Source organism: Lepidochelys kempii, chromosome 16, assembly GCF_965140285.1.
Source record: "Lepidochelys kempii isolate rLepKem1 chromosome 16, rLepKem1.hap1, whole genome shotgun sequence".
Taxonomy (NCBI): Eukaryota; Metazoa; Chordata; order Testudines; family Cheloniidae; genus Lepidochelys; species Lepidochelys kempii.
This window is the reverse complement of record NC_136395.1, coordinates 17,896,468-17,921,674: the sequence shown is the minus strand read 5'-3', so window position 1 is coordinate 17,921,674 and position 25,207 is coordinate 17,896,468. Positions and strand designations below refer to the sequence as shown.

Here is a 25,207-nt window from a genome sequence, read left to right as displayed (position 1 = left end):
TATTAAGTGTTTTCATAAAGGTTTTTCTGCTCTTTCTGGCAGAGTCTTTTCGGCAATGGAGAAAAATGACTGACAATGGGGGAAGCCGACTCTACCTAGAGTGCTGAAAAATGCACAAACCCACTGAAAAAGCAGCATGACCCTCCCCCCCTAATTTTTTCGTTGGAGCTAGCTCAGATGCTGCGTGTAACTGAAGCACGCAGAGTTTTCAGAGAAGTGATTTTCAAGTGGAAGCTGTCTCTAACTTTGCATTAATTTATCGTTTGCCTGGAACACTTCCCCTCACCCCCAGCCCCGAACTCCTCAACTGTCTCAGTTTCCTTATCTCTTTACTGTCTTCCATTTCCCCACCTTTAGTCCAACTAGACCCCCAACCTGTTCAACACCAACAGCCGCCTGTCTCTGCGAAGAAAAAACCCCAAACAATCCCACCCCTCCGGTCACCTGGTAAACCTTTAATATGAAGAAGGTGGTTTACAAACCCAGGGCCTGCTTGCCAGAGGTGTGAGCAACTGCAGCTCCCAGAGACTTTGAATGAAGTTGTAGATGCTCAGCTCTTCTGATCAGCGTCCCCCCCCACCCCGCGACTTGCGCCAGCCTCCCCCCCTTCTCTTTTGTCACTCTCCACGTTGTAGAATGTCGGGCAAGGACAGTCTCTGGCACCCGATGGGTGCATACACACATATGTAACGCTCAAGGGCAGCCAATGGCTAGTGAACTACAGTGGCCAATTCCAGTCTGGAAGGCATCTTGCATTTTTCACCCATCACAGCCCTTTGTTCCTGGTTGTTAAAGAAAGGGGGAATAAAGAGGAAGGATGGAGCCACTTGTGGGTCACAGTTTAACCAGGCATCTCTTACAGAGGACCGGAAGGTCGGGAGGTGTGAAAGGAAGCAGTCTCATGGCCAGAGCACCACCTTGGGGATAAAACCCAGGTTCTCGCTCCAACTCTCGCCCCATCCTTAGCCAAGGTGTTTAACCCACACAGGCCTGGCTGGGTTGTTTAGGGCTCACCTGCAAAGCAGTTGCAGCTCTCCCCGTTTGGAAGGGCAGATTATGTAGGATCCCCTCAGACCACTATTGGCTCCATCTCCACAGCCTAGAAAAAGATCCTAAAGAACGAGCCAAAGCCCAACACCCATTTCATCAACTCCTCATGCCAAGCGCAATATCCTTCAACCACCAAGCCCTTCGATCCACAGCAGTCACCTTAAACACCTCTCCTGGCACAGAGCAACCCAGAGGGAGCACCGGTTGGGCCAGACTAAAGTTCCATGGAGTCAGCATCCCACAGGCTTTAAGCTGCCCGTCCCAGCCAGAAAGGTGGTTACACAGGGTGAAACACCCATGAGAGGTCATGGGAAGCCCCACTGGCTCGCCCTTCCTTCTGCAGCCAAGTCACAGGGTGCATGGGCACGCACTCCACTGAGGTAGTAGGCAAAGGTGGCACCAACTGCACGGACATTTGAAGAAGCGTGATCTAATGCCACAGGAAAGCACATGGAAGTTACTGCGGGTCCTGTGCCAATCAGCTTTGCATTTGGTTTCACACTGGTCTGTTTCATTGTCATGAGGTTTTGTAGCAAAAAGGCCTGAACGCCTGGAAGACATCAGAAGGATATTTGAGACTTGGCCTTCCAGGCCTCGCCCAGCGCCATAGGGGGTCATGGGAGAAATTCATTCTGCTAAAAGCAGCAGCAGTGAAACAGTTAACTTGGACCTTTAGATCTTCTTTCGGTTTCCAAGTTAACTTCCATTGAGATGAAGGGGGCAATTCACACATGTGCTCTTAAGCTCAGAGGCTGGAGAGTCACGAAGAAAGCACTGCCTCAGTTCACACCTGTGGTTTCCAAGTTCTTTGCAAGCATGGGAAGACATTTAAAGTTAAAGACAGAGGCTTGATTGTGAAGCACCTTACAGCAGATTCCACAACCACAGAACCCCGCGCCATAGACAAAGATTGAGCCTTGAGAAAAGAATTGGACAAAGCATTGGAGAAGCCTTTGTGGTAGGGTTTTTGCTGCCCTAGGCAAAGCGTGTGCCTCTTCTAGACTCCTGGGTCCAATTTGCAAGGGTGCTGAGCACCCCCAATTCCCACTGAGAACTAAACTCTAGACTTTTCTGGCTGCTCTACCCAGCTGCCTGCCTGTGGAGGGCTGATATGGAGAAGGAGAATCTCCAATTTATAACCCAACACGTTAAATTGCTCCTGCACTAAGTGTCCCTCTCACTGATGACCATGCAACAATAATGGAAGACAACTGCTGAACTTGGTAACATTTCAAGCACTTTAGCCTTCCAGGACACCAGACTGCTGATGAAAAACCAGCTTTGCAGGCGCCATCTTAATGACAGGCCGAATTTCAAAGGCTTGCAAACTCTCTCTTTTGCTGCCCCACCCCCTCAATAAAAGGTTGCATCAGAAGGATATTTTTCCATAATTTATAGTATGGGCATTTCACTGGGGAGACTTGCTAATCTGTACTTACAGATACATTTAAGAAAATGCATCCTCCCACAATCCTGCGCCATTTATGGCTCTTGGCACAATCCGCAATACTCAGTCTTCAATTAATGGACACCTTAGGGTTCATTATCACACAATTGCTCCCTGTGAACCATGCCAAATGCTGTTTTGGCACAGAGCTTGGAAGATGAATTAGAAGGAAGTCTTCTCGGTAATGCCCTCTCCCCAATTCCCATTCCCATCATCAGTGTTTATGCCCTCCTCCTGCAGTCTCCCCCCCCCCCCCTTTCCAAGTGGCTTTTACTATTCCATCTTTCAATGTCTCTCTTGATTCTCTGGAGGTGTATTTAAAGATGCTATATTCTCTCTTCTTCCGGCTCTCAACACGCCTCCGCGTCACTGCTTTACAGATGGGATCTCTTTCTACTCCCCCAAATCCTTGCCAGCTCTGCTACAGATGCCTGGGTGCTTGAGAGGGCAATTGGGTGGACAAAGTTTTATTTAAGTTGTGGGGCATGAACCTCATATAAAAAATGGATTTCTCTCAAGTGATTCAGCCCAGTCTGAGTTGGCTGCAGCTAGAGAAAGTTTCCCTTCCCAGGAGATTCCTGAGGGGGAAGGAGAGGTCGTTCAATGGTTAATGTACATTGCTATCCCATAATATACATTATGCCCAGGGACTCAAACTCCTTTCCACCTTTTTGTAAGGGAGAGCTGCCTTGCTCCAACGACTGGGTGCCGAGGAGCGACACTTCCAGGATCGCAAGTGTAAGCCAAAGTATTCTACTTCCTACCACGAAGGACAAAGTTTTGGGAGAAGAATAACAGGTTCAGGAGATTATAAAACCAAGCTCTGCTAATGCACTAACAAGCAATAAACGTGTTTACGCAGGTGTAGACAAACCTTCTGTATCATTCCTGTTTATAGAAAACTTCCCTTTATTAAATAGATCTCTGTGGCCACAGGAATTTACATTTAGAGTACCGTATATTGGAACTCCGTGTCCCATGATTTCAAAAGACATCCCTGTGACATTAAGAGTTTGACTGGAATTAAAGCTCTCAAGTCAACCTAATGGAGTTATCCAAAACCATTAACATGAAATCATTGGAGCTAAGTTGCTGTGATCCGCGCCAGGTATGCAGGCAGAGATGGAGCTCTTGAGGTAAAAGCAGCTAGCCCATGCTCACTAGTTCCAGAGGAGAGTGAGCAAACTGAGGAAAGCAGACTAAAAATACTTCACCCACAAGACATCTTGTGGAAATTTTATTATATAGAGTGTAAAATGCAACTGTCAGTCAAATAAAAGGAACACGTTTTTAACATCATGCTCAACATTATCCAATGGCGTTTCTTTATAGTTAGACATTTCAAGCATTATAAGGAAAAAATAAGGAAAGAACCCAAGAACAGTAACTTCAGTACATTTCAAAACGGAATGTCCCGCAGGTCAATTAAAAATGCAAGAAAAAATAGCTTCAATTCCGTTTTTTCCTTTAAAAATACACTGTTATCTGTACAAGAAACACTACAGTAAACATTGGAAATCATAGTATCCCTTTTATTAAATCAAAACTATTTAGCGCATACCGTGGTTAATACTAGATTCATTTATTTCTCTAGGTAATTTGACAAATATTAGATAAGAAAATATTTAAAAAGAAAACTGAAAAAAGCAAAAAACACCTTGGAATTAAAAAATAGTTACTACTTTTTATATGGTTTAATGTTCCACAGTGTTTGTTAAAGGTACGAATAGCAGATTCATTTTAATATTAAAAATAACAGTATTTATATTTCTGAGAGCATAGAGGAAGGGTTTTTTTTGTTTTTTTTTTTTAAACAAGCTTGGAGGTCTTAGATACATAAATGCAACCAGCAATGGAGACATGAAAAAATGGATTGCTAAAAAAATTAACACATTTTTATATTACCCTTTAGAACTCTAGAAATTATACAAACCCTACAAAAACACCTCCCCCCCACACTTGCCTGACAGCAAAACAGTAAGTGTCTCAATACAGAATTCACATAATTCATTAATTACAATACATACCATAGTTCAGTTTTTTAAAAAATGCAATAAAATCAAAAAGACAGCCAAGATACAAGAAATTAGAAGTAAAACATTTAATGAATTTACATATTTAAGAATATTTAAATACTGTTTAAAATTTTTTTTTTTTTTAGGATTTGTTACATACCACCTAAGACTTCCAAGCCACTCTTTCTGTTGCAACAGAAAAGATTGAAAACTAAAAAGAAAAAAAAAACACACAAAAAACCACATGTTGAAATGTCACAGCTCTGGGGTGCGTTTTGGTGCCTGTAATTCTCTGGCTTCTTTCCAAAAAGAATCCCGGAGTTTTTATAAATTTGGAAACAAAAAATTACCAGCATGTCCATAAGTTTAGTACATTACTAATTGTTCCTGATTCTTAGAAAAGTTCAGTTTAGATTATCCTACAACTAGTGTTTCACAAACAAACAAAAGTCTTCATCAAAATGTTGCAAATCTAGAAACCTCTGTTACAAAAAGGTTTTCTTCCACAATGATTCCAAGAAAAAAAATTGCCACAAGGACATTGTTCTACTGCTCCTGCATAGAAAGAGAAAGAAACAAAGTCAGTTTAAGCCTACACTTAAAACTTATATTGACACAGCTTTGTAAGGCAAGGCTAACCCCCTGCCCCTCTTGACCAATACAGCTAGGTCAGCAAAACCTGAGCATAGATGCAGCTAGGCCTATAGACAAGTGCTTCTGTTGGCATAGCTACTGTTGTTCAGGGAGGTGGTCCTACCACTGACAGAAAAAGTCCTGACAGCATACTCGGTCTACACTGGGGGTTTACGCCAGCCTAGGCTCTGTAGCATAGACCCAGCCTTACTCAGCAGCAAATTCTAAAGTGATCTCCAGAAAACGCCTGCCCACCACATCTCCTGTTCTAACAAATGAAGATATGTACCACACAGGGATATCTGAGAAGTAAGTATCTGCAAGAACTCGGCCATACCACCTCTTATCCCTGAGCTTTCTTCCTGGGAGTCCATGCCCCTCAGGGAACTTTCTATTTCTTTCTCCACAGGCCCAGACTTTCCAAGAGAAGGCTGGAAGGGGACTCCCCTTAGTACTACATCTAGATCAGCCAGAAGGTAATTTAATTACACTAAATATTCCCTCCCACGGCATTTCCAGCAAGTCGGGGACCAGAGTGAGTATGCAGGTTCCTGCAGAACAGCGCACTGCACCATCAGTAATTTTATGGCCAAACATTTGTCTCTCTAAGAATTTGAGTTTCAGTGCTGATGAAAGGTGCCGGACAGCCATACCCACGAATTATCCAGACAATGGCAGTGCAAGCTTTTCCATACTGCCTATGAGCGTGCTTCTACCCAGACCTGGGGTGTGGGAGCATAACGCCTGGGTCTTAACATCTTTCTTTCCCTGCAAATAGTGCAAACAGAAGCACCGAGAGAGGTATCTGCCCACTAGCAAATTAACAGACCAGCAAGTCATTTCACCCTCATTACCATACACCCATCATATGCTAATAAACGATGGCTGGTAAAAGACTTCCAAGGGAGCAATTCCCACTTTAATTTAATTCAGATTGACAAAAAGTGAGTTGAAGTTTGATGAAAATCTTCATGAAAGTTTTGTTGGATTTTTCAGCTGGCCACAGAGCTGGTAGAAAAATTATGAAATCCCAAGAAAGAAAGGATGAAGTTAGTTGAAAACCAATTTTCACAAACTAGTAATAACTTTTGGGCTCTGCTGGGCTCTATTAAAACCAGTGACTCAGTGATGAAGAGCTCTGCAACCCATTACCAAGACAGTAAGTAATCTAGCTCTTAGACTTGGATTTTAATAGGGAGTGCTGTTTTTAAAAGGATCAGCCATCTTCATAACTTGTATGTGTGAGGTTCATATACAGATCTTGCCAAATGCCAGAGACGCTCATCTTAGCCAGGCTAACTTTGCAGGCAACAGCTACTCCCGACCAAAGAAACTTTGATGGGGAGATCTAAAATGAATCCTACTCAAACTTCAACGGGAAAGATGGCAACTGAACTGCAGGGCTTGAGTGACAGATAAGGTAGATATGGAATTAGCGACCATATACGCACAGTGCAATCACTCTTCCAACTATGTGTTTTCCTGTTCGAACACTAGAACTGCAGGCCAGCTTTTCGGAAGCATTTGTGTATTTTTGCAAACACCTAACCCACGCACAAGGATACCCAACATTCATGAAAGTCAAAGTCTGCATGTGGACGTGACCCTGCGAATTGGATGTGCACCCTGGTGCAAGGCTGGTACATCCATTAGCTCTGAAATGCAGAGATCATAGTAGCATATGGATTGTGATGCAAGTGCCCTCGAAAGCCCTCAGTTAGGTACTAAGCTTCCCATAAAGAGGCACAGTGGGTTGCAGTTAGCTGATTGCCCTCTTTGGTTGTGTCTCAGACAACAAGGCAGCTTTATTGCCTATCCCCATGGTGGGGCCTTCACCACCCTGGGGTAATGCTAAACTACACTAACCCCTCCGAAGAGCAACAGCAGCAGATGACAGAAATACAGACCTGGCTGTGGGCCTGAGCTTGCCCTAGTGTTTGCCCATAGTAGGCAGCCTGCTGTCTGTAATACTCTGCCCACGCCATTGTGTAGTCCGGCTGGGAACTTGCCTGAGAAGCAGCACTGGCGGCGTGACCTGAATGACGAAAAGGAAACACAGGTAGTCGAGCACCAGCAAGAGCAAGCAAACAAACATACACTTAGGATATTGTTTTATGATGTTTAAATACAGCAGACATCTGAAAATACAGCAGCAGCAACCACCTGCCATTTGGACAGAACAGGACACGTTTTAAGCAGACTTGCAGGTTATAGTTGGTGCGGCACTTTGAAAGCATAACAATTATTCCCATTGTTCAGGGATACTTGGCTTTGAAATTGTGCTTGTTCATCCTTTGAGTCCTCCAGCTGAGGAACATCCAATAGCTCCAGAAGCTAGGGCATGAAAGATGCCAGAGTGGCATTCCTCTGAAATGTCAACGAGAAGACACCCCACCCCCACAAAGTGTAGAGCTTTTCTTGTATCTCGGAGAGCCAGTCCCACCCCACTTCAGGCCCTTTGTCAGTTCTTACGTTCAGGCACGGGTACATGTGCAAACATGTTCCTAATACAGTCCAACTTTTTGAGGTGCACCTGAAAGGGAACAAACAGTCCACTGTGGACTGCAGTTCATTGGCCTCACCTTGCCCTGAGATGGTGCAGTAACGAGCGAGACTTAAAGCTTTCTGTGGGAGAACTACACGCACCCTCGCCAACAGGAGGGCACAAAAAGGGATTTGTAAGGGAATGGGACCTTGTAATGCAAGGGGGTGGAGAGAAGTTAATGGATTAGAGCTAACTCTGTTTATAACAAGAGTGGATTCATCTCCAGCAGCCCTGTTTCACTCACTCTGTTTTTTGTAATACTCCTCCCACGCCTTGCTGTAATCAGGCTGGCTGTTCTGCTGCTGGCTCTGTTGGCCTGTGCAAAGAGGACAACAATGGGCATGTCAATAAGGAACAGATGACAAGTCTCTAGCTAGTGAGATCTCCCCAACAGACAGCTCCTGGCTTTAAGTCTACTGCCCATGCCCTCAACATTCCTCTTCACACCTTGCTACAACAGGTGGGATTCTTCGCTTGGGAAGAGCTATTTTAAAGAGTAAGGATGCCTGCGTTGTCTCCATTTAAATCCTTTCCTCAGGGAGCAACACACTAGTCTCCTACCTGTGGTGACCAGCTGAAGCCAAATTGACTTTGCTGGACAAATAGTTAGCCAGCAGTGCAAGCCATCCTATGACATAACTGGCAACCTCTGGAGAATGTTTACTACCTGGTACTACAGGAGAACTGAAGGGCACTGGCAGAACCATGATGGAGGAGGAGGACTGAACAGCACTGGCTTGCGCCAGTGAGCAAGACTGCCTGTGTCCTTGGCAGTTAAATTCACATTCAAAAAAGGGGGACCTGGGATGGGAAAAAAAATGTTGACAACCCAGTTTCTGCCAAGCCAAGCTCCGATGACAGAGCTTCCAAGGAACCAGCTTGAGATCACTATGCTGTTCTTTGTGTTTGTCTCAGAACAGACTCTGAGGGACTAGATTAGCCCCTGCTCGTTCGGTGAAAGCACACTGCAAAGAGCCATCACTTAGAATACCTAGTTTGCAGGGTCTGTTGACACCCTGCATCCACACACAACAGCTATCCCATGCACCTTACAGGTGCTTGGCACGCCAGCTGGTTGCAGTACTTGGGACGCAGTCTTTAGTTCAGTGTTAACTGAGCCTGTGCAGCCTATCCTGGTTTGGTCAAAGTGTGGCAAGGGAGCCGCAACCTCTGTAGCATGGCCAATGCCATCCCACAATTCTGTGCCTTGCATTTGGAAGCTATCCAAAAGACCTGCTTCCAGCAACAGTGATGCACACTGTGGAACAAGTTATTCTAGAAGTCCCAGAACACACCGGCGCTACCCTGTTGTAAGGCATATGCTGGCAATGAATGCAGACTGTTTTTGAAAACTGTGAAGACATGAAAGCTGGTGTCTCTGGCCAACAGAAGCCAGTCCAATAGAAGATTTTACCTCACCCCTACCTGGTCTCTCACAAGAGAGCCAATCATTTCATAAAACATTTCTGCAGCCACTTTAGTGAGAACATATGAACCCTCTGGAAAAAAAAAGTCAAACAATCCAATTAATGGGCTCAGCATGTCTAAGCTTCAACAAGGGGAGAAGCCAGCCACCTGGGCCCAGGGCACCCCCCCTTACCCATACCATTGTGGTTAATGCACAGGACCTGGAGAATCATGCGGCAGACTAACTAAAGAGCAATACAGACAATGTGCTAGTTAGAGAGCAAGGAAAGCCAGGCAGTCTAAAATGCATAAGCGCTACACGAAAGCCACTGCATGCATTAGACTGGTGGGTGAGGATGGGAGGCACAAAGAAAAAAAAATGGAAGCATGCTCTTCCTGGCCATCTAACTGCCTTCACTCTCCATACACAATTCTGGGTGCTGCCCTGCACTGCAACACAGGCTGGAGAGCGCTTTGAAGTGGCAGGGGTTGGGGGAAGGGTGAACATAATACACTGAAAGTGTGAATTGGGTGGAGGAAACAGGGCAGCAGTGTCCTGTCCAGGGGCATAAAAGCGGGTTAAAAGACTTGACCAAAGCTACAAGTCAAGACCTTTTCTTGCAGAGGTCAGGGCTGCCTTGACTGTCCACCTGCTAATGCCAACAAAGGACCTCCTTCAATGCCTTTTCTTCTAGGAGAATTACAGTCCGCAGTGGGCTGAAAGGACACGCCACTAAATACATTTCACGGCAAAATGTTTTACCCGGCCAGTTAATTTATTTAAGATGGGGGAGAAGTAATTAAAATCTAAATACATGTGTAGTGTTGGGGGGGTCTGCCCCTCCTCTCACGAGGGGGGCTGTGCTGGTGAAAGGGAAGAGGGGGGACATTCTAGAATTTGCTCATAGGAGGTCTGTTCTGAAGAGTGATTCATCTGGCTCTTTGACAATGCTGAGACCATGGAAACCAGGCTGTGACACTTGCTTTAGAACAGACTGGGAAGGAAATGGTCAGAAGCTGATTTTAGATAAAACTTTGTGTGTAAAAACAAGAAGATGTAGGAGACAGGTATTTACCTAGTTTCTTATAATAATCCTCCCACGCCTTGGTGAACTCCACCTGGCCTGACTGGGTACCATTGTGATCTGCAGCAGGAGAAGAAAGCAGTGAGGTCTGCTTAAAGCACAGCATTATCTTGTCTGTCCTCTCTCTTTACCAAGACTGCCTTCAGAGTGTGCCTGGCTATAAACAGGAACATGGAGCGTTCTAAGTGGATATGGAATGGAACAGCCAACATTCCCACCAGGTTTAAGAGCAGCGATGCAAGACATCTGACCCAGAGCACGGCAGGGGTGATACGGACCCCAGCTGGTGAAGGGTTTGTCCAAGGGTTTACAGTTTGGACACCTCAGGAGGCATTTGGGGGGTGGGGGAGGATGCATGCTTTTTCCATCCGTGTCTGGCTTGGTGTTTGTGCCATTGTGACTTCGGCATGCAAACAGGCCCCAAATCTGAACATCAGGGGCTGGTGGCAGGGTGGCCAACGAACAGCCTTCACTTATCCCATCGGCTCATAGCCCAAGTCTGCTGACCTTCAAGGCTGGTGCAAAACCCATTTCTCTTCTCAAACCTTTGCTTGAGGAAGGATGGGAGATGTACTGGAGGGTTATTTTAGGAGAGGATTCTTCCTTTGTAAATAATTGCTCTTGGAGAGCAAAGTTGGTACAGATTTTTTTTTGGTGGGGATGGACTCCCCTTGTTCTCATGCAAAATAATAAGTTAATCGGGGAGGGGGTGTGTGTAAATGTACACACCCTCAGGCAAGTACAGCATGTTTCATAAATGTAAAAGGAAGCACACCCAAAGCCTTTTTACATGAAGGCAAAGATAAGAGCCTCCAGCATACAAGAATGGTGAAGAAGCCTGCCCGACGACTCCCCCGTCCTGGGATCTGAGCTAAGATATTAATGGTACCCCTCCCTGCGTCATTCAAGTAATGTTAGCAGGTTAGCAGAGTTGTATTAACTGCTTTCCCCATGCAGAAAAGAGTGTATTGTGGACACGGCGTTTGATCTTTCAGTCAGACAGTTATGACAGATTCTAAAACCCAGGACAGGCTCCCGGACCCAAAGCAAACTGAAAATAATTGCAAGCAACATATTTCTGGTGTTACAAAGTAAAGAAAACATTAGTTACCATTAGTACTTTACTATAATGCTACCTGGTGAAGGAGTACATTTGGGTGCTTGCATCACTCTATTTTATGCTACTTGAACTACATATCCACTGTAATTATCTACAATGCTTCCTAGACTGTATGTTCCTTGGGGCATAGACTGCCTTTGAAAGTGTCTGTACGGAGATTAGGACAATGGGCCCCTGTTCCCAAGTGGGGCCCCTTTACGCTATCATAGCATATGTATTAGAAATGTTAAGTTAATGATGCACCATGGCAGGGGATTTCCATGAACAAGTTGCAGAATATTCAGAGTTATGGTTTCCATGGCACCAAATTTTAGTCTCTGATCTTGGAAATATGGATACAGCTGTACCTATAATCACTGTGCAGCTCTCCAGGTGGTATGTATAGCTGGAGTGCTACATCTTGAGCTGGTCTGCTAGTGGGAAACTGTATGCTACAGGCAGCAGCCAGTTTTCAGATTCTTATTTCTGAACCAAACTTAACACGTAAAAAGACGCTGGCCATTCCTGAGAAATTTGAAAGGCTTATTTTTAAAACTTAAATTATTCAAGTATGTAAAAACGTACAGAACGTTCTCTTAACACCTGAAATACCCCACATCATTCCAACACAGGTGAAGAGAACTGTATTGAGTTTCTGAACCGATTCACCTTTGGCTGAGGGAAGGCATAAGGAGTTTCTGAAAGTAGCCGCCTCTTGGTCTGAAAGTTTAGGCCTCTGTTGAGAGTTAAAGTGCAAACATCTCTACCAGAAGAGGAAAATATTAACTTTGGGATTGCTGACAAACTGAAGCTGGTGTCTGCATGGAACGACTGCTCCATGTATCGGAGTGACACGCAGCACAATGGCACTGCTGGAGCCACCTACACTAAGGAGGGCCTGTTGTTCTCCTAATCTGAACGGGTTGGGGGCTTAAACAATCAGGAGGTCAAACGCCGCCTGGCTCGGAGCAATAGCCGCTCGAAACAGGCACCTCGGCAGCACACTAGGTCCAGGACACAAACAGCTGCAGATCTGCTTTTCTGGCCTGCTGACTGGAGTGAAGGACAGAAGTTTTTGAACTCTGACCAACAATGAATTTGTACAACTTTATGTAGTTTCCTCTTAACCATGTGACCTACTTGTCTTGTTTAATTGGTAAGGCGCTGACTAATTCCCAGCATTTAACAGCTTGGGTGCTGGTCTGTACTTACAACCTTTCAGGGACATTTTATTCCAATAAGGGGGGGGGGGGTGTTTTGTCACAGGGAGGTGGAACTAGGACAGGAGCTAATCCTACCGTCTTCCTCCTTCCCATCCAACCCCCTCTCCTCTCCATTCATTCATTCCTACCAAAATCCCAACCTTTCCTTCAGGCTGCGAAACTAGTGGTGAGGGCAGCTCACATCAGGAGAGCAGGTGAATAGCAAAGAGAATCAGGGCAGTCAGGAGCAGAAAGGAGGTGGGCTGCTAATGACAGGCTGTGGCTAGTGGGAGGGAATGGTGCTGTCCAGTGCTCAGCTGGGGAAGGCAGGAGGAGAGAGAGTCTAGAGAGGTGGGAAGGGTCTTGTTAGGGGGGAGCAGGGAGGGAGTCCAAGCTCCTGCAGGAAAGAGGGGTGGATGCTTAAAACAAGCAGCTAACAGCAAAGAGCGATTTATAACAGGTTTTCTGTGCGCCTTCGATTTATGTTACACTACTATAATCAGGAGCATTGATCCCTTACTCCAGGGTGCACCTGCATGCACTTCTTTAATTGTGTAACTTCTTCTACCATCTTCCATACGAGTGGTCTCACGAGACCTGCAGCTGTGTACCTGTGTGGACTGCAGATTAACTTTTGACTTTTCTCAAACCAAAATGCTAACCACTTACTTGGGACTTGCTGTCCAGGCTGTTGCCACGTCTGGTAGGTGCTGCCCCAACCCTGTGTCATGAATGCCTGAGGACCACTGTGGATTATAATACCATACACTGAAGGAGATGGACAGGACATTTTCTTAATAGATCATATGCACAAAAACAGTAACAGCATCAAAATGATTATTAGGAGTCAGCAGCTGCTAAGGCAAGAATTAATGCAAAAATAGGGGGAACTCCTGACCGGTCCAATACTGGAGAAGAGAGCATGAAGGCCTTCCTTAAGTTACTATTAGTAGAGCTGAAAGGAGGGCACATCAAACCTCACTCAAACTTGAGGCCGACAGTATCTGTTGCTAATTTAAATTTCTTTCCACACCCTTGCCGCATTGATGGTGGGCGTTCTTAGATGTGGCAGGAACCGGCACCTCCAATTAGGAGCTTTCTAGAATTGGGCTTCAAAGCTTCATCTCACTCATCCTTGGATTTTGGAGTCTTCAGTCTGACTTTCTACAAGTTTTCACTTATTCTTAAACCTTCACGTCTCAATCTAAAATGTTCACATTCACGCTCTCTACGTTAGAGTCCAAAGGACTTGTGGAAACTTACTTTTGATGAGGTGTAGCAGGTGCTTGGCTGAAAGGATTTTGACCAAAACCGCCAGGTCCACCCATGCTGGTACCCTGTCACAGAATCCACAAACACTTAATGTTATAATCCCTTCCACCATTTTAAAAAACAAAAACAAAAACCCAGTCACTATGTGTAGAATAGTAAGAAAAGGGACTAGACAGCACAGGACATACCACAGAACCCATGGCACCAATTCGGAAAGTGTAAAATTCCCAAAAGTGCCTAAGTGAATTGGGAGCCCATTTTTGAAATCCACTTAGGCTCCTAAGTGTCTCACTGAAAGCCAATGGGACTTAGGAATGTATGAAAGTGTTTCACTATATGTACTCCAAGATCAAAAACTCTCTCGTCAAGGGATTCAGGATAAAGGCTGCTTTCTCAGTTTTACAAGGTCCCACTTCAGTATTTTCTCACCTCCCTTTACCCAAGTCTCACCTGACTAGGTTCTTTGGCCTGGTTCCATTACACTGCAACAGCCATGGCTTTGTTAACAGGTAGGTTAAGAGCCATCATAGAACCACTACTGTAACAGCAGTCTGTCCTGCCATCCTCTTTGTGCACTTCTGTAATCCCCAAGTAGCAACGTAACTCGGCCTTCTCCCCCAAATCTGATTTTAGACATCCTTCTGGTATCCCACAAGATCTCTTCTAGCAAAGCATTAGATCTTCCATCCATTACTGAGCAGACCACACTGGATTACTGAAGCAGGCTTCTGGGAGAAACATTCCAGGCTACAGTAAATCCATCCATATTAATCCAGGTCTACCGGAGGGCCAGTTCAGACTTTTCAGGCTGTCTGCTTACAAGCAAGTTGTTTTGAAGCCAGACTATCAACACCACAAACACATAGCACAGAATACAGAAGTTTGTGCCCCTGCCTACCCGAACCTTTATCAGTAAAAGTAGTCAACGCCAATTAAAACCAATTCAGAAGCAATACCACATGACACTTACACCAACTTTCTCATCGATGAGATGTCTAGCAAGCTCAATCTGTTGGGGAACTCCTCTGATGGTGAATATCCGTACGCTAGGGTCCGTGTTGGGAGGTGGATTTCTTTGAAGCTCCACGTGGGCTCCTGACTGCTGGTTTATGCTCTTGATGTTCTCTCCACCTACAGAAAAGAGAAATCAAGGCATGAGAAGAGATAAACATAAAACTCATTATTTTTCATTTATATAGAGAGGATTATCACGATTTCAAAAGCTACGTCCTACAGCTGGAATAGATTTTCCCCATACCCTTGTGCCTGCCTTAAGTAGTGAAGGAAACACTATAGTGAATATAGTCATAATACTTTGGCTCACATCCCCACAACACCCCTCTCCATTTATTTATGAGTGCACCCAGAGACTGAGTCTTTGCTGCTACTTGCCAGACTTCTGCCTCTTACTGGGTCAGCCAATGGCACTTAACATCTGAAGAAGGGTATGTGCCATAGTGCCTTTGCACACTTTGCTGGGCTGCTAACCAAATTCAGTATTACGGGCACATATCTTGTGAATAATAGAGACCAACGACAAGGACTCTTCCTGCTAATTTACTATCATCTCTTACCCTTAGGGCCAGCTAATCAGTACAAATGCAGAAATTATTTTGCAAGAAAAGTAATGGAGACTGATACACTGTTATTCTTACTGACTTAAGGCTACATGTTCACTGCCGAAACAGGTGGTTGGTTTGTTTGACAGCAGGACAGTTAATGCGCATTACCTTTTTCTTCTTCTTCTTCTTCTTTTTTTTTTTTTTTTATAGCAGCGAGGACAAAGCCTGATAGTTTTCCTATAGTTATGCAATGTTCAAGAGGTGCTTTTCTTAAAATCCTACCAGCTCCTGCAGCCACTTCCCACTTGCAATGCAGCACAAATGGCTACACACACTTCTGGAACAATGCAAGGTTCAGTTGCCAGCCTGTCACTTCACAGCTAGAGTTCAGGCTTGTATACATGAGGAAATTAACCACAATAGCTACTCAAAACAGCTCCCCATGTGGACACTTATCACAGAATAAGAGTGTGTCCACATGGGGAATTATTCAGGCTTTAAATTCACAGCCTACCTTAATCTGAAATAACTTTCAAGTGTAGACATGTCCTTTAGGTGCATCTTTGGTGAATATATATGAACAGTGAACCAGCTCTCTCAGATAAGTGAGTGCACAAGAGTACTCTTAGGCACGGTGGAGCTAATGAAATCTGGTTTGACTTGGTGAAAAAACTTGCAAGGTCTCAGTCTCTTAATGAAATTTGCTTAACAAAAGCTTCAGCCGATGTTACAATGGTTCAATTCTTCTTTTGGAATTTCACAGAACTTACAGATCAGCGCCACTCAACTGGAGAAAAGGGGGTGGGGGGGTGGGGGGGAGTTTTACAGCTCTGATTCCTACAGACCTAGATAAGGCCACTAGCTGAAACATACACTGCAATGGGGAGAAAAGGAAACTAATGAGCAATTGAGCAAAAAAGTTGATTAAAGTGTATCCATAAGTAGCTTCCCTGTTTTTGCCAGTGTTTCTGAAACCAGCCCTGAACACAACTTCAAGACAAAGTGCAGACATTGAGTACATTTGTTCATTTCATTGTAAAACTTGTGACCTTTTCAACATTCTATACCTCCTTTTGTGGGGGGAAGGGTCACCCCTAGGCAATTAACTCTTTCTAGATGCATTTTGGGGGATTAGAGACAAGTTTTTATGCCACATCCTTCTGTTTTGCCTGCAGATTACCCTGTGTAGCCAAATAAGAAATCATCCATTTCAGCTGTGATTTGGAAAGTTATGAGAGTTTTGAAACAAGAATTTTGTTTCATTTAACATGTTAGCATGTGTGCAAACCGAGAGGCTTGGGCCTGCTTGTGTGCTCACTAAGCTGCCATATGGAATGGAAGAAAGTTTTACACACTTTTAGCCTGCCTACTTTTGAGCGCATAGAAAGGAAGAGAACTTGGTCTCAGTGACAGATGCTAATGTGATCATCAAAGCAAAGCTATGTGTAACCTCTCCTGAGCTCTAAATATCTTCCCTTCTGACTTGGTATCCTTGCCCAGCTGTAAATGACCACAGTGTATTTAGTTTCAAATTGTTTCCATAATTAGCATTTCACATTTCATTATGCAAGTTACCAAGAGCAGAAATGTTTAGTAGAAGCTATTAATTGTGGGTCTGGTTCCCATCAGCTTCTTCTTTTACCATTCCACACCAAGTGAAGGCAGTTATCTCTAGGCTTGTTCACAAAAGGTTTTATGTTTGTTCCTCCTGCACATTCTTGGGTATCAGAATTCTTCCTGCCCCCCCTCTGACACACCAAAAGTTACTCTCCTCCCATTTGAAATCTCTTCTCACTATGCCTTTGGAGCATACAAATAAGATGAAGCAGCCAACATGATGCTGCAGTGTCAGAAGGAGTTCACCTTCCTTCATAATGAAGTCACCCGCTCGGCGCATGGTGGCTGTCTATAGACTTATTTGGCAGCTTGCTCCATTCTTCTACCTGACGGGGGGTAGAAATGATCCAGGAGTGGCCCCCCAGCTGGATGTGAAATTGTAAAGCAATTAATCAAACCTGCTAAAAGGCAGAGCTGACAAGAGCCGGGCCAGCCACGTTATCTGTCAATATTGCTGTATTTATCATGGAAATCCAGCGGGGCCCCTGAGAGGCTGCAGTTTGTTTCCAGGCACCAGCACACAGAAAAAGCACTTGACATTTGTATGGCTCTCCACTCCACCCTTCACCAAGTCTTTCAGACAAGAAAAGCTGCACCTACCCACCCCTAGAGGAAAAAAATCCAAACAACTTTCAGTGAGCCTTCCCTTTTCCTTATTAAGCCACAGAATGCTCACCATGCCCATGTGGAAAAGGCACTGGGGTCAGTTACTGTATGCACTGCAGATACAAAGCTTGTAACAATGCGGCCCGAATTCCTCTTCCACCTCTGACCCCCTCAAGGAAGTTTGTAAGGTAACAAGGAATACTGCAGTTACTAACGTCTACTCTTTTGTTGACATGATGCTTATGCATGTGTCAGCTTCGGATCCTGTAGAGGAAGGATGGTCCGAAGGTGAGGGACTAGCCTGGAACCCGAGTTCAGGTCCTTGCTCTGCCACAGACCTTCTGCGTGACCTTGGGCAAGCCACTCAGTCTCTCTGTGCCTCAGATTCCCAACACAACAATGGAGTTAACAGCATTGCCCTGCCTCACAGGATGTTTGTGAGGACAAACACACTAAACATTGTGAGGCCAGATAAGTACCTAAAATAGCCTAGATTACATGAAATTCAGTCTCCACCATGAACGACCCAATTCTAAAACAGCTTATTTTTAGATTCATTAAGTTACTTATAATTTTTTTCCGGTCAAAATAACTTTATTCCAACTTCTTTAATCCTAAACACACTGTGCCCCCAGGATTTTAAGGGTTACTTTACAGCTGTATGAACAACCAATAGAATTTACAGACATTGCTCTAGTGACCCCTGCTGTATTGATACATCGGTTTCCATTATATGGTTTGTTTTTTTTTTAAATTGGGGTTAGTAAGAAGCAAGCCAAGTCCCTACTCGGAGCTGCATTTCCCAGAGTCTTCCTTCACATCAGCCTCATGACTGTAGCGAACGACTGCAGAAAATGGTTAAAATATAATGAGAAGATTAAGTGATTTCTTCTCGGTCAGATACAGTATAGAATCTCATTCACATGGAAATTTTCTATTAAAGAGCCAACTTGGGACTCTGCTCTTAATTTCTCTGTAGACGCAGCCCCTAGGGTTTCACTGGCTGACCCATCTGGAAATTTAGCTTCAATACGCCAAGTGCCACAGGGCTAAACCCCTTATCCCTGGCCAGGCCTAGGTGTTTTAGAATAGAGGATTCCTATTTGGCCATCCATAGGAAAGAGTATTAACCTTAGCAATAAGATCCCCTCTTCTTCCCACTGACATACAGGTGACAAAAGAGCAACAAATGCAGAAATAGTGGGCATGTGGGAAGAGAACTGACTGACACAGAAGGCTCTGAAAATGTGTCATATACATTTCTTATCCAAGACTCCCAGGAGATGCAGCTACAGCCATCACTCTCAAACAGATAAAAACGAACAATACAAGTGTAAATACCCCAATAGTACTAATTGTAAGTAAATATTACACAACTTCCAATGTTCAAAGCACTGTACAGTCAATAATCAATCCTCTGAAAGCCTCTGGTAAGCGGTCCCATTTTACTGATGGGGAAACGAAAGTACAATGGCTTACACCCACAATCACACAGCAAGACTCTGGCAGGGCCAGCATTAGAATTCAGGAGCTTCTTACACCTAACCCCGTGTTCACTCCCCCAGATCACAATGCTTATGTTAAAGAGACAACATTTCTATACATTGTTAGAACTCATATAAGTTACTTTTCTGTACTTTCTAATGGTTACTGGTAGCTACTGCAATAGTTAAAATAGCAATGGTAGTTTCCATTATTATATTTTACCACTTTTGCTTTTGAGAATAACTTTCCTTTGCTTGGTCTCTGTCCTGACAGGATTTTTTGTTGCAAGACTGAGCACAGTATCTTCAGCTTTTTCTGAATTATGAGGGAACAAAAGCACTTTTTGAATTGCTAATACATTTTCACTACTCTTGTGAATAGGGTTACAGCAAAAACTAAGTCTGAAACTGTTTAGAAAGCCTTAAGGAAACTCTCTCAAGGGTTTTATTGGGGGGGGGGAGAGGAGAAGGGGAAGAGATTGGGAACGGGGAGGTTTGAAGGGAATTAAATTTCAAAAACTGAACTTTCTTAAAGCAGTCAGCACGTTCACAACGGCATCTGAAAAGTCTTAATGAAGGCCAGTTCCTTTATGATTTTCACAGCATATGCATCCTGCCCACTGATAATTGGTATGGAGTGCTGGTACACTTCACAAGAGAAGCTAAATATCACTGGCACATGACAAAATCCCCTCAAAATCACATTAACACCAAGTGCAGAAGAAAATAGTAAGAAAGGAGAAAAACAAACAGTGCCTCTTCTCTTGAATTTAAGAGAACTCCACACTTCTGGCTGCATTCTGAAAATTCCAAGCTTTTATTTCCAAAGATACATTTGTGGCATAGTGATGCCTGAAACAGGGAAGCAGCAATCCAGCCTGGCAGAAAATTGTCTTTGCCAGCAGCAAAGAGGGAACCCACTCCTACTTGATTTACCTCAACTCCGGGGACGCTAAAAGCCAAATTGTGACTATTTAAATGCTAACATTAAGCACACAGATCATTCTTTTCTAAAGAGTAGGGAGAAATTAAATACGAACTACTTTTATGTGTTGGTGATTTTTTTTTTTTTTAAACTACAACACTAAGTCTAGATTCCAACATTATCTCAGGTGCATTGTACCAGTACAGTATTTCTATTCCTGTTTCCAGTTAAATATAGTGTAGTTATGGTGCACACTTTATGAACATGAAGACACACACAGCCAAGTTACAATTGCTGTTGGAGCCTTCGCCTTTGCATTTGGTATTGTTTGACTGGGACACAACTGTTCTAAAAAGGGAACACAAATGTTTCCATTACTTTGGTACACTTGAGTTCAATGACTAGGCAGCAGTGCGATGCCAACTACAGAGAACTACAGACTCTAGGCAAGCTCAGGAGTCCTAGGCACTCATAGGGCACCTGCCCAGTCTATTATGCACCAGGAGATGAAATTCAGCGGGTAGGTTAGATCTTGCTGTTTCCAGACAGACTTAACTTACAGGTGACTACATAAGCTTGGCTACAGGTAGTCACTTGCTGATCTCCATGTACAAGGAGATACAACATTCGCTCCAACAAGAAGTACCGTGCGATGGAGTGCAAACTAAATACAAGACAAAGGGTACCACTATAGAAATGCATCGGTTTTGTCTGTCCCCTGGTAAACTTGCTCTTTAAACCACTCTGCTAGAAAGGGTCCTTAAAAGGACCTAAATCTTTTCATGAGATAGCTGCTTTGCACGATATGTACACCTGGCCTGATAACTCAGAGTATGACTTTTCTGCATGCAAAAATGCCTAGAATGTACACTTGTGAGAGATGAGGCATCAGAAGGATGCGTACAGAAAGCATTTGCCTTACTGGGTGCTTATGCTTACTCGGTTTCTCTTGTGTTGTATGATCATGGCCACTGAACCACCATTTTCCATACTGAAAATACCACAGCCACTCCAGTAACGTTTAGGAACCCCCATCTGAGATGGAGATTACATCTCAGAGCATCATGTCAGCATTACCTACCTTTGCCTATAACAAGGCCACACTTATCAGCTGGCACCGTGTAGGTTATTTCCTGCATCCCTCCAGGTGTGCCGACGCTCCAGTCCCCACGACCACGACCTCTTCCCCGGGGTACTGCCAGACTTCCAAAGCCATCTCGTTCCTTGAAGGGGAAAAAAAAACAAAACAAAACAGCATTTCCATCAGTATTTTTCCTGACCCCAGTACCTGTACTTCTAATTCACCACATCAAAAAAAAAGGCAAAGTAGAGTTTAAATTGCATGATATAATCAATACCACTAATATCACTAAACTAGGGAATGCCTGGCCTTTATATCCGTGAGATTCTGAAGCAGTTCAAAGTAGTGCTGTTAACCTAGGTCACAGCTGCCTTCCTGATTCTGTAGGTTTATTTCAGCAAGTAGATATAAATGCATGCCTTCAAACAGAATATCTTTTTATAACTGGCAGGTATGCATAAACTCAAAGTCCTTTTAGTTGCTGGGCTCCAATCTGAGCAGGGCTAGTTGCCTAGCTTTCCTTAGAGCAAACCAGAAACCTTAGCATTAATGTACACTGTTTGGCACCAAAGACTTCACAAAAACCAAAAGTTAACCCTTTCAGATGCCAGTTACCTTGAGAACTACTGGAATCCCTCAGCTGAAATACACATTGCTTCAAATCGTCTTGAACCTCCAAACAACGTTGTCCAAATTCAAAGAAGTGTAAAAGAATCCAAATGCATGTATCTGCAAAGTAAAGGCCCTCTGCTGTCACAGGCCAATGTCACAGAGGGTCCAAAGATGAAGTGGCTGAGGAAACGATTGGCTCTAGTATGTAAAGAGGTTTTCAAATCATGAGTAACAGCACTGGGAAGAGCCACAAAAGGCTGTTTTGTCCCCCACTGCCTTCCACAAAGAGTAGTGGAGCTTTCCAGCCCTAGAGCCTTTTCAGAACAGCATAAGGATGGGTATCCAGAGTACAGATCCATTAGCTAGAACCTGCAGAAAAGATCCAGGAAGAAAAGAGCTCTTTGTGCACTCAGTTCATGCTCAGCCATTCTGAGCACTTCTCAACCTTATCAAGCGTTGTGGTAGAAGCGAGGTCTTCCATGCTAACCCCAACCCTCAATTCCAGGCTCCCCCCCCCCCCACCATGAGGATAGATTAAAAAAATTTTTTTTAAAGTTAAAATTTGATTTTTCTAAATTTAAAATCAAATCTGAATGTAAACAAAATATTAAGGCCTAAATTTATTATAATCTCTTAAAATATTTAAATATAAAATAAAATGCTGAATCCATGAGCTTGTGTCAAAAACTGAGTTCAAGGCTGCTTTTCTATATAAAAAAAATTCAGGGAAAACATCTAATGTTTGAGGTCAAGCTTTATATAAATATAGCACAGCAGGCCATGTGCTATATTAATGCCTGATCATGTAGGGGCCCAGAGGCTATGCTACTGGGTGCAAGAGACTGGCAAAGTCACCACAGGCATTGGGACCCTACCTCTTCCTCCAGAAGACATCATCATGTATATCAGGCTCATCCACTGAGCCCACCTGGGTGGTCTCATACTCCTATTTTATAGCTTCTCCCTACCTGAGCTCTGATAGGTTCAAATCTCAAATTAAAAATATTTATGACTCCACCCAACATGGAAACTTGCTCACCAGCTCATGGAAAAATACTGATCTGTCCAGTAACTACCAGGCCTTGCTTCTGGATGGTTTTGGGTACTTCAAGTAAATGGCCTTGCTCTGTCTCCTTGCATGTATACACAGAGATACAAAAAACAGAAATCCATTAATTTCTCAGCTGCTTTCCTCTGCTGCTAAACAAATAAAATCTAAAAGGCACGTGGGTTACTTGAGCAGAAGGCTCAGACCGTGGTTACTACTTTTGTTTTCTGGAGGTACTGGTGGGGGAAGTTATGTAACAAGGGAGAAGGAGCAGAGTGTCCAACCAGAAAGGAGCAAGACTGATGTCAAAGCAGGACGCTGTGGGAATCGGAGTGCAGCCGCTAGTGTTGATTTCACCCCTAGGGAACTGGAGAAAAAACCTGTCATGGCTGCAGCTTGTACAAAAGACCCTATTTGGGAATATTTTCAAGAAATTCTTGGACCTCTGGGTAAAAAAAGGAACACATCAAATTTAAACAGTGCAACAAAGAGATGCAAGGTCTGGTGGTTAGAACGAAACATTATGAAAAGTGCTCCTCAAAAGGCAAAGTCTTTGAAGATGTGGTGGATGTGTCTGAACCATCGGACTAATTTTTGCACCATTCTAATGGACAGCTTACCCTGTCTTACTATGCTAGTAAATGATAACTTAGATTACTGACATAAATGTGTTTTTTGGGGAGAGATTACTTGTGAATTTCAAAATGAGTGTTCAAAAGATAATTGGCATGTTAGTTTGTTGTGGGAGTATTTATCAATTACTTTTTTACTGTTATTGCTGGACTTCTGACTTTATTACTCAATATAATCAAAACATCTCAGGTGAAGATTTCCTATTTAAAAGTAAAGATTTCAGGTATTAACTTCAACATTTAAAAAATACCCCTCCCCCCCACCCGGCGCAACTGGTTCAGTATGTTGCTAGAGATAAGGGTTTAAAAATAGTTTCGACAATCTTATGATTTATTTTCTCTATAAATTTATTCTAAACCCAGTTTTAGATCTTTAAAAGAGTGGTACAAACAGACGCAGGAGGAGGGAATCTTTCATTGACAGACTTTGTTCATCATCCAGTAAAACTACAGCTGAGTTCATAATCAGGCCCTGTAAATTCTAGCAAGACTCCACAGATGAAAAAATGTCTTGATTTGTTTATGCAACAAATTCTCCCTTTCCACTTGTTCAGAACAAACATTTCATTGACTTGGTTCATATCATTACGACCAGGCTACACTCCACCTAGCAGAGCAGACATTGCTGGATACAGTATACGAGAAATAAATTGAAGAGTTTGCAAAAAAATATTGATGGAACATTTGTTAATCTGAGTCTTGATGGGTGGAGCAATGTATACAATGATCCAGTAATATGTGCTTGTGAGACAAAAGAAGATGGGGTTGTCTATCCTACAGAAACTATTGATGCACCAGGAAATGCCCATGCAGCTGAATACATAAAAGTAGCAGCAAGCTACAACCCACTGAACAAAAATTCAAGTGTCAAATGCTTAGCATTGTCAGAGACAATGCTGCAAATATAGGCAAAATGAGAAGAAATCTAAAGGATAACGAAGGGAACCTGAAACTTGTAACATATGGGCGCAGTACCTGTTTGAATGCAGCGGTCATTTGAAGACTTAAGTACAACTCCAGGAATAAAGAAAAATCTTGTTGAAATTGCAAAATATTTCTATAACAACCACCTTGCTTCAGTTTCACGGATGAGAACAGGAGGATCCAAATAAAGTCTCCCCCCGTGATGAAATGATGGAATTCAGTGGTTGATCGTTTTGATCTATTTAGGAAGAACTGGCCTCTTCTAATAACAATTTGTGAAGAAAATAGTGACAAAATAGATGGAACTATCACAGCCAAAGCACTCAGACTAAAGAGAAATGTAGAAGATTCGCTGAATGTACAGAAGCCTATTTCCATAGCCTTGGACAAACCGCAGAAAGATTGCTGATCATTTAGGTGTAAATGTGAAACATGTTTTGATAAGAGAAGCATACGTATTCAAAACATTTAAGGTTATTTTCTTTAACAAATATAAATGTTATAATGATGTTGTTTTCTATTTTTATTTAAATCCCAGTTACCATCCTAATGCAGCTTGATGCAAATCATGAGCAAAACATTAATTAGCTAAGTAAATAAGCAGTATATTATTCACCATTTTCTTCTTATACTAAAAATTTACAGTTCAGCATCTGACAATATTAAGCTATCCGAGAACTAAATGGATGTGCTTGAGAGACCTTTCATAGTTGAACCAGCACATGGTTAAGTGGCATCAAGGATAGCAAAACACTCTGTGAAAGTGACACTACAGTACTCTAATGGGTAGCAGCACAAATGGCCTGCTGAAAAGAGAACATAGTTGCCTACTCAATACCCTCTATTCCTTCTTAGACGGTGGCCTATAGTCATGCCACCATGTTTACTATGTACATCCCATAGCTACCTTTCCCATTCTCTGTTAATATAGATGTTTGCCTCATGGGAGTCTACAGAACCC

At 43.3% G+C, this 25,207-nt stretch overlaps 1 protein-coding gene across 14 annotated transcripts in view; it reads right to left on the bottom strand.

The window, feature by feature from the left end:
- Positions 1-3,382: 3,382 nt before the first annotated feature.
- FUBP3 (far upstream element binding protein 3) overlaps positions 3,383-25,207 on the bottom strand; it is a 56,422-nt gene continuing 34,597 nt past the window's right edge. For 7 of the 14 annotated variants that reach the window (XM_073314631.1, XM_073314632.1, XM_073314635.1 and 4 more), the window contains 8 exons: positions 21,031-21,172; positions 14,726-14,886; positions 13,747-13,820; positions 13,153-13,229; positions 10,174-10,242; positions 7,935-8,006; positions 7,053-7,180; positions 3,383-5,067 (listed from right to left, as the gene is read on the bottom strand). In XM_073314631.1, coding sequence (XP_073170732.1) covers positions 5,059-5,067; positions 7,053-7,180; positions 7,935-8,006; positions 10,174-10,242; positions 13,153-13,229; positions 13,747-13,820; positions 14,726-14,886; positions 21,031-21,172 — 732 coding nt within the window. In that variant the 3' untranslated portion in view covers positions 3,383-5,058. The remainder of the gene's footprint in view (positions 5,068-7,052; positions 7,181-7,934; positions 8,007-10,173; positions 10,243-13,152; positions 13,230-13,746; positions 13,821-14,725; positions 14,887-21,030; positions 21,173-25,207) is intronic. The other 7 variants (XM_073314639.1, XM_073314642.1, XM_073314641.1 and 4 more) reach the window with 6 other exon arrangements.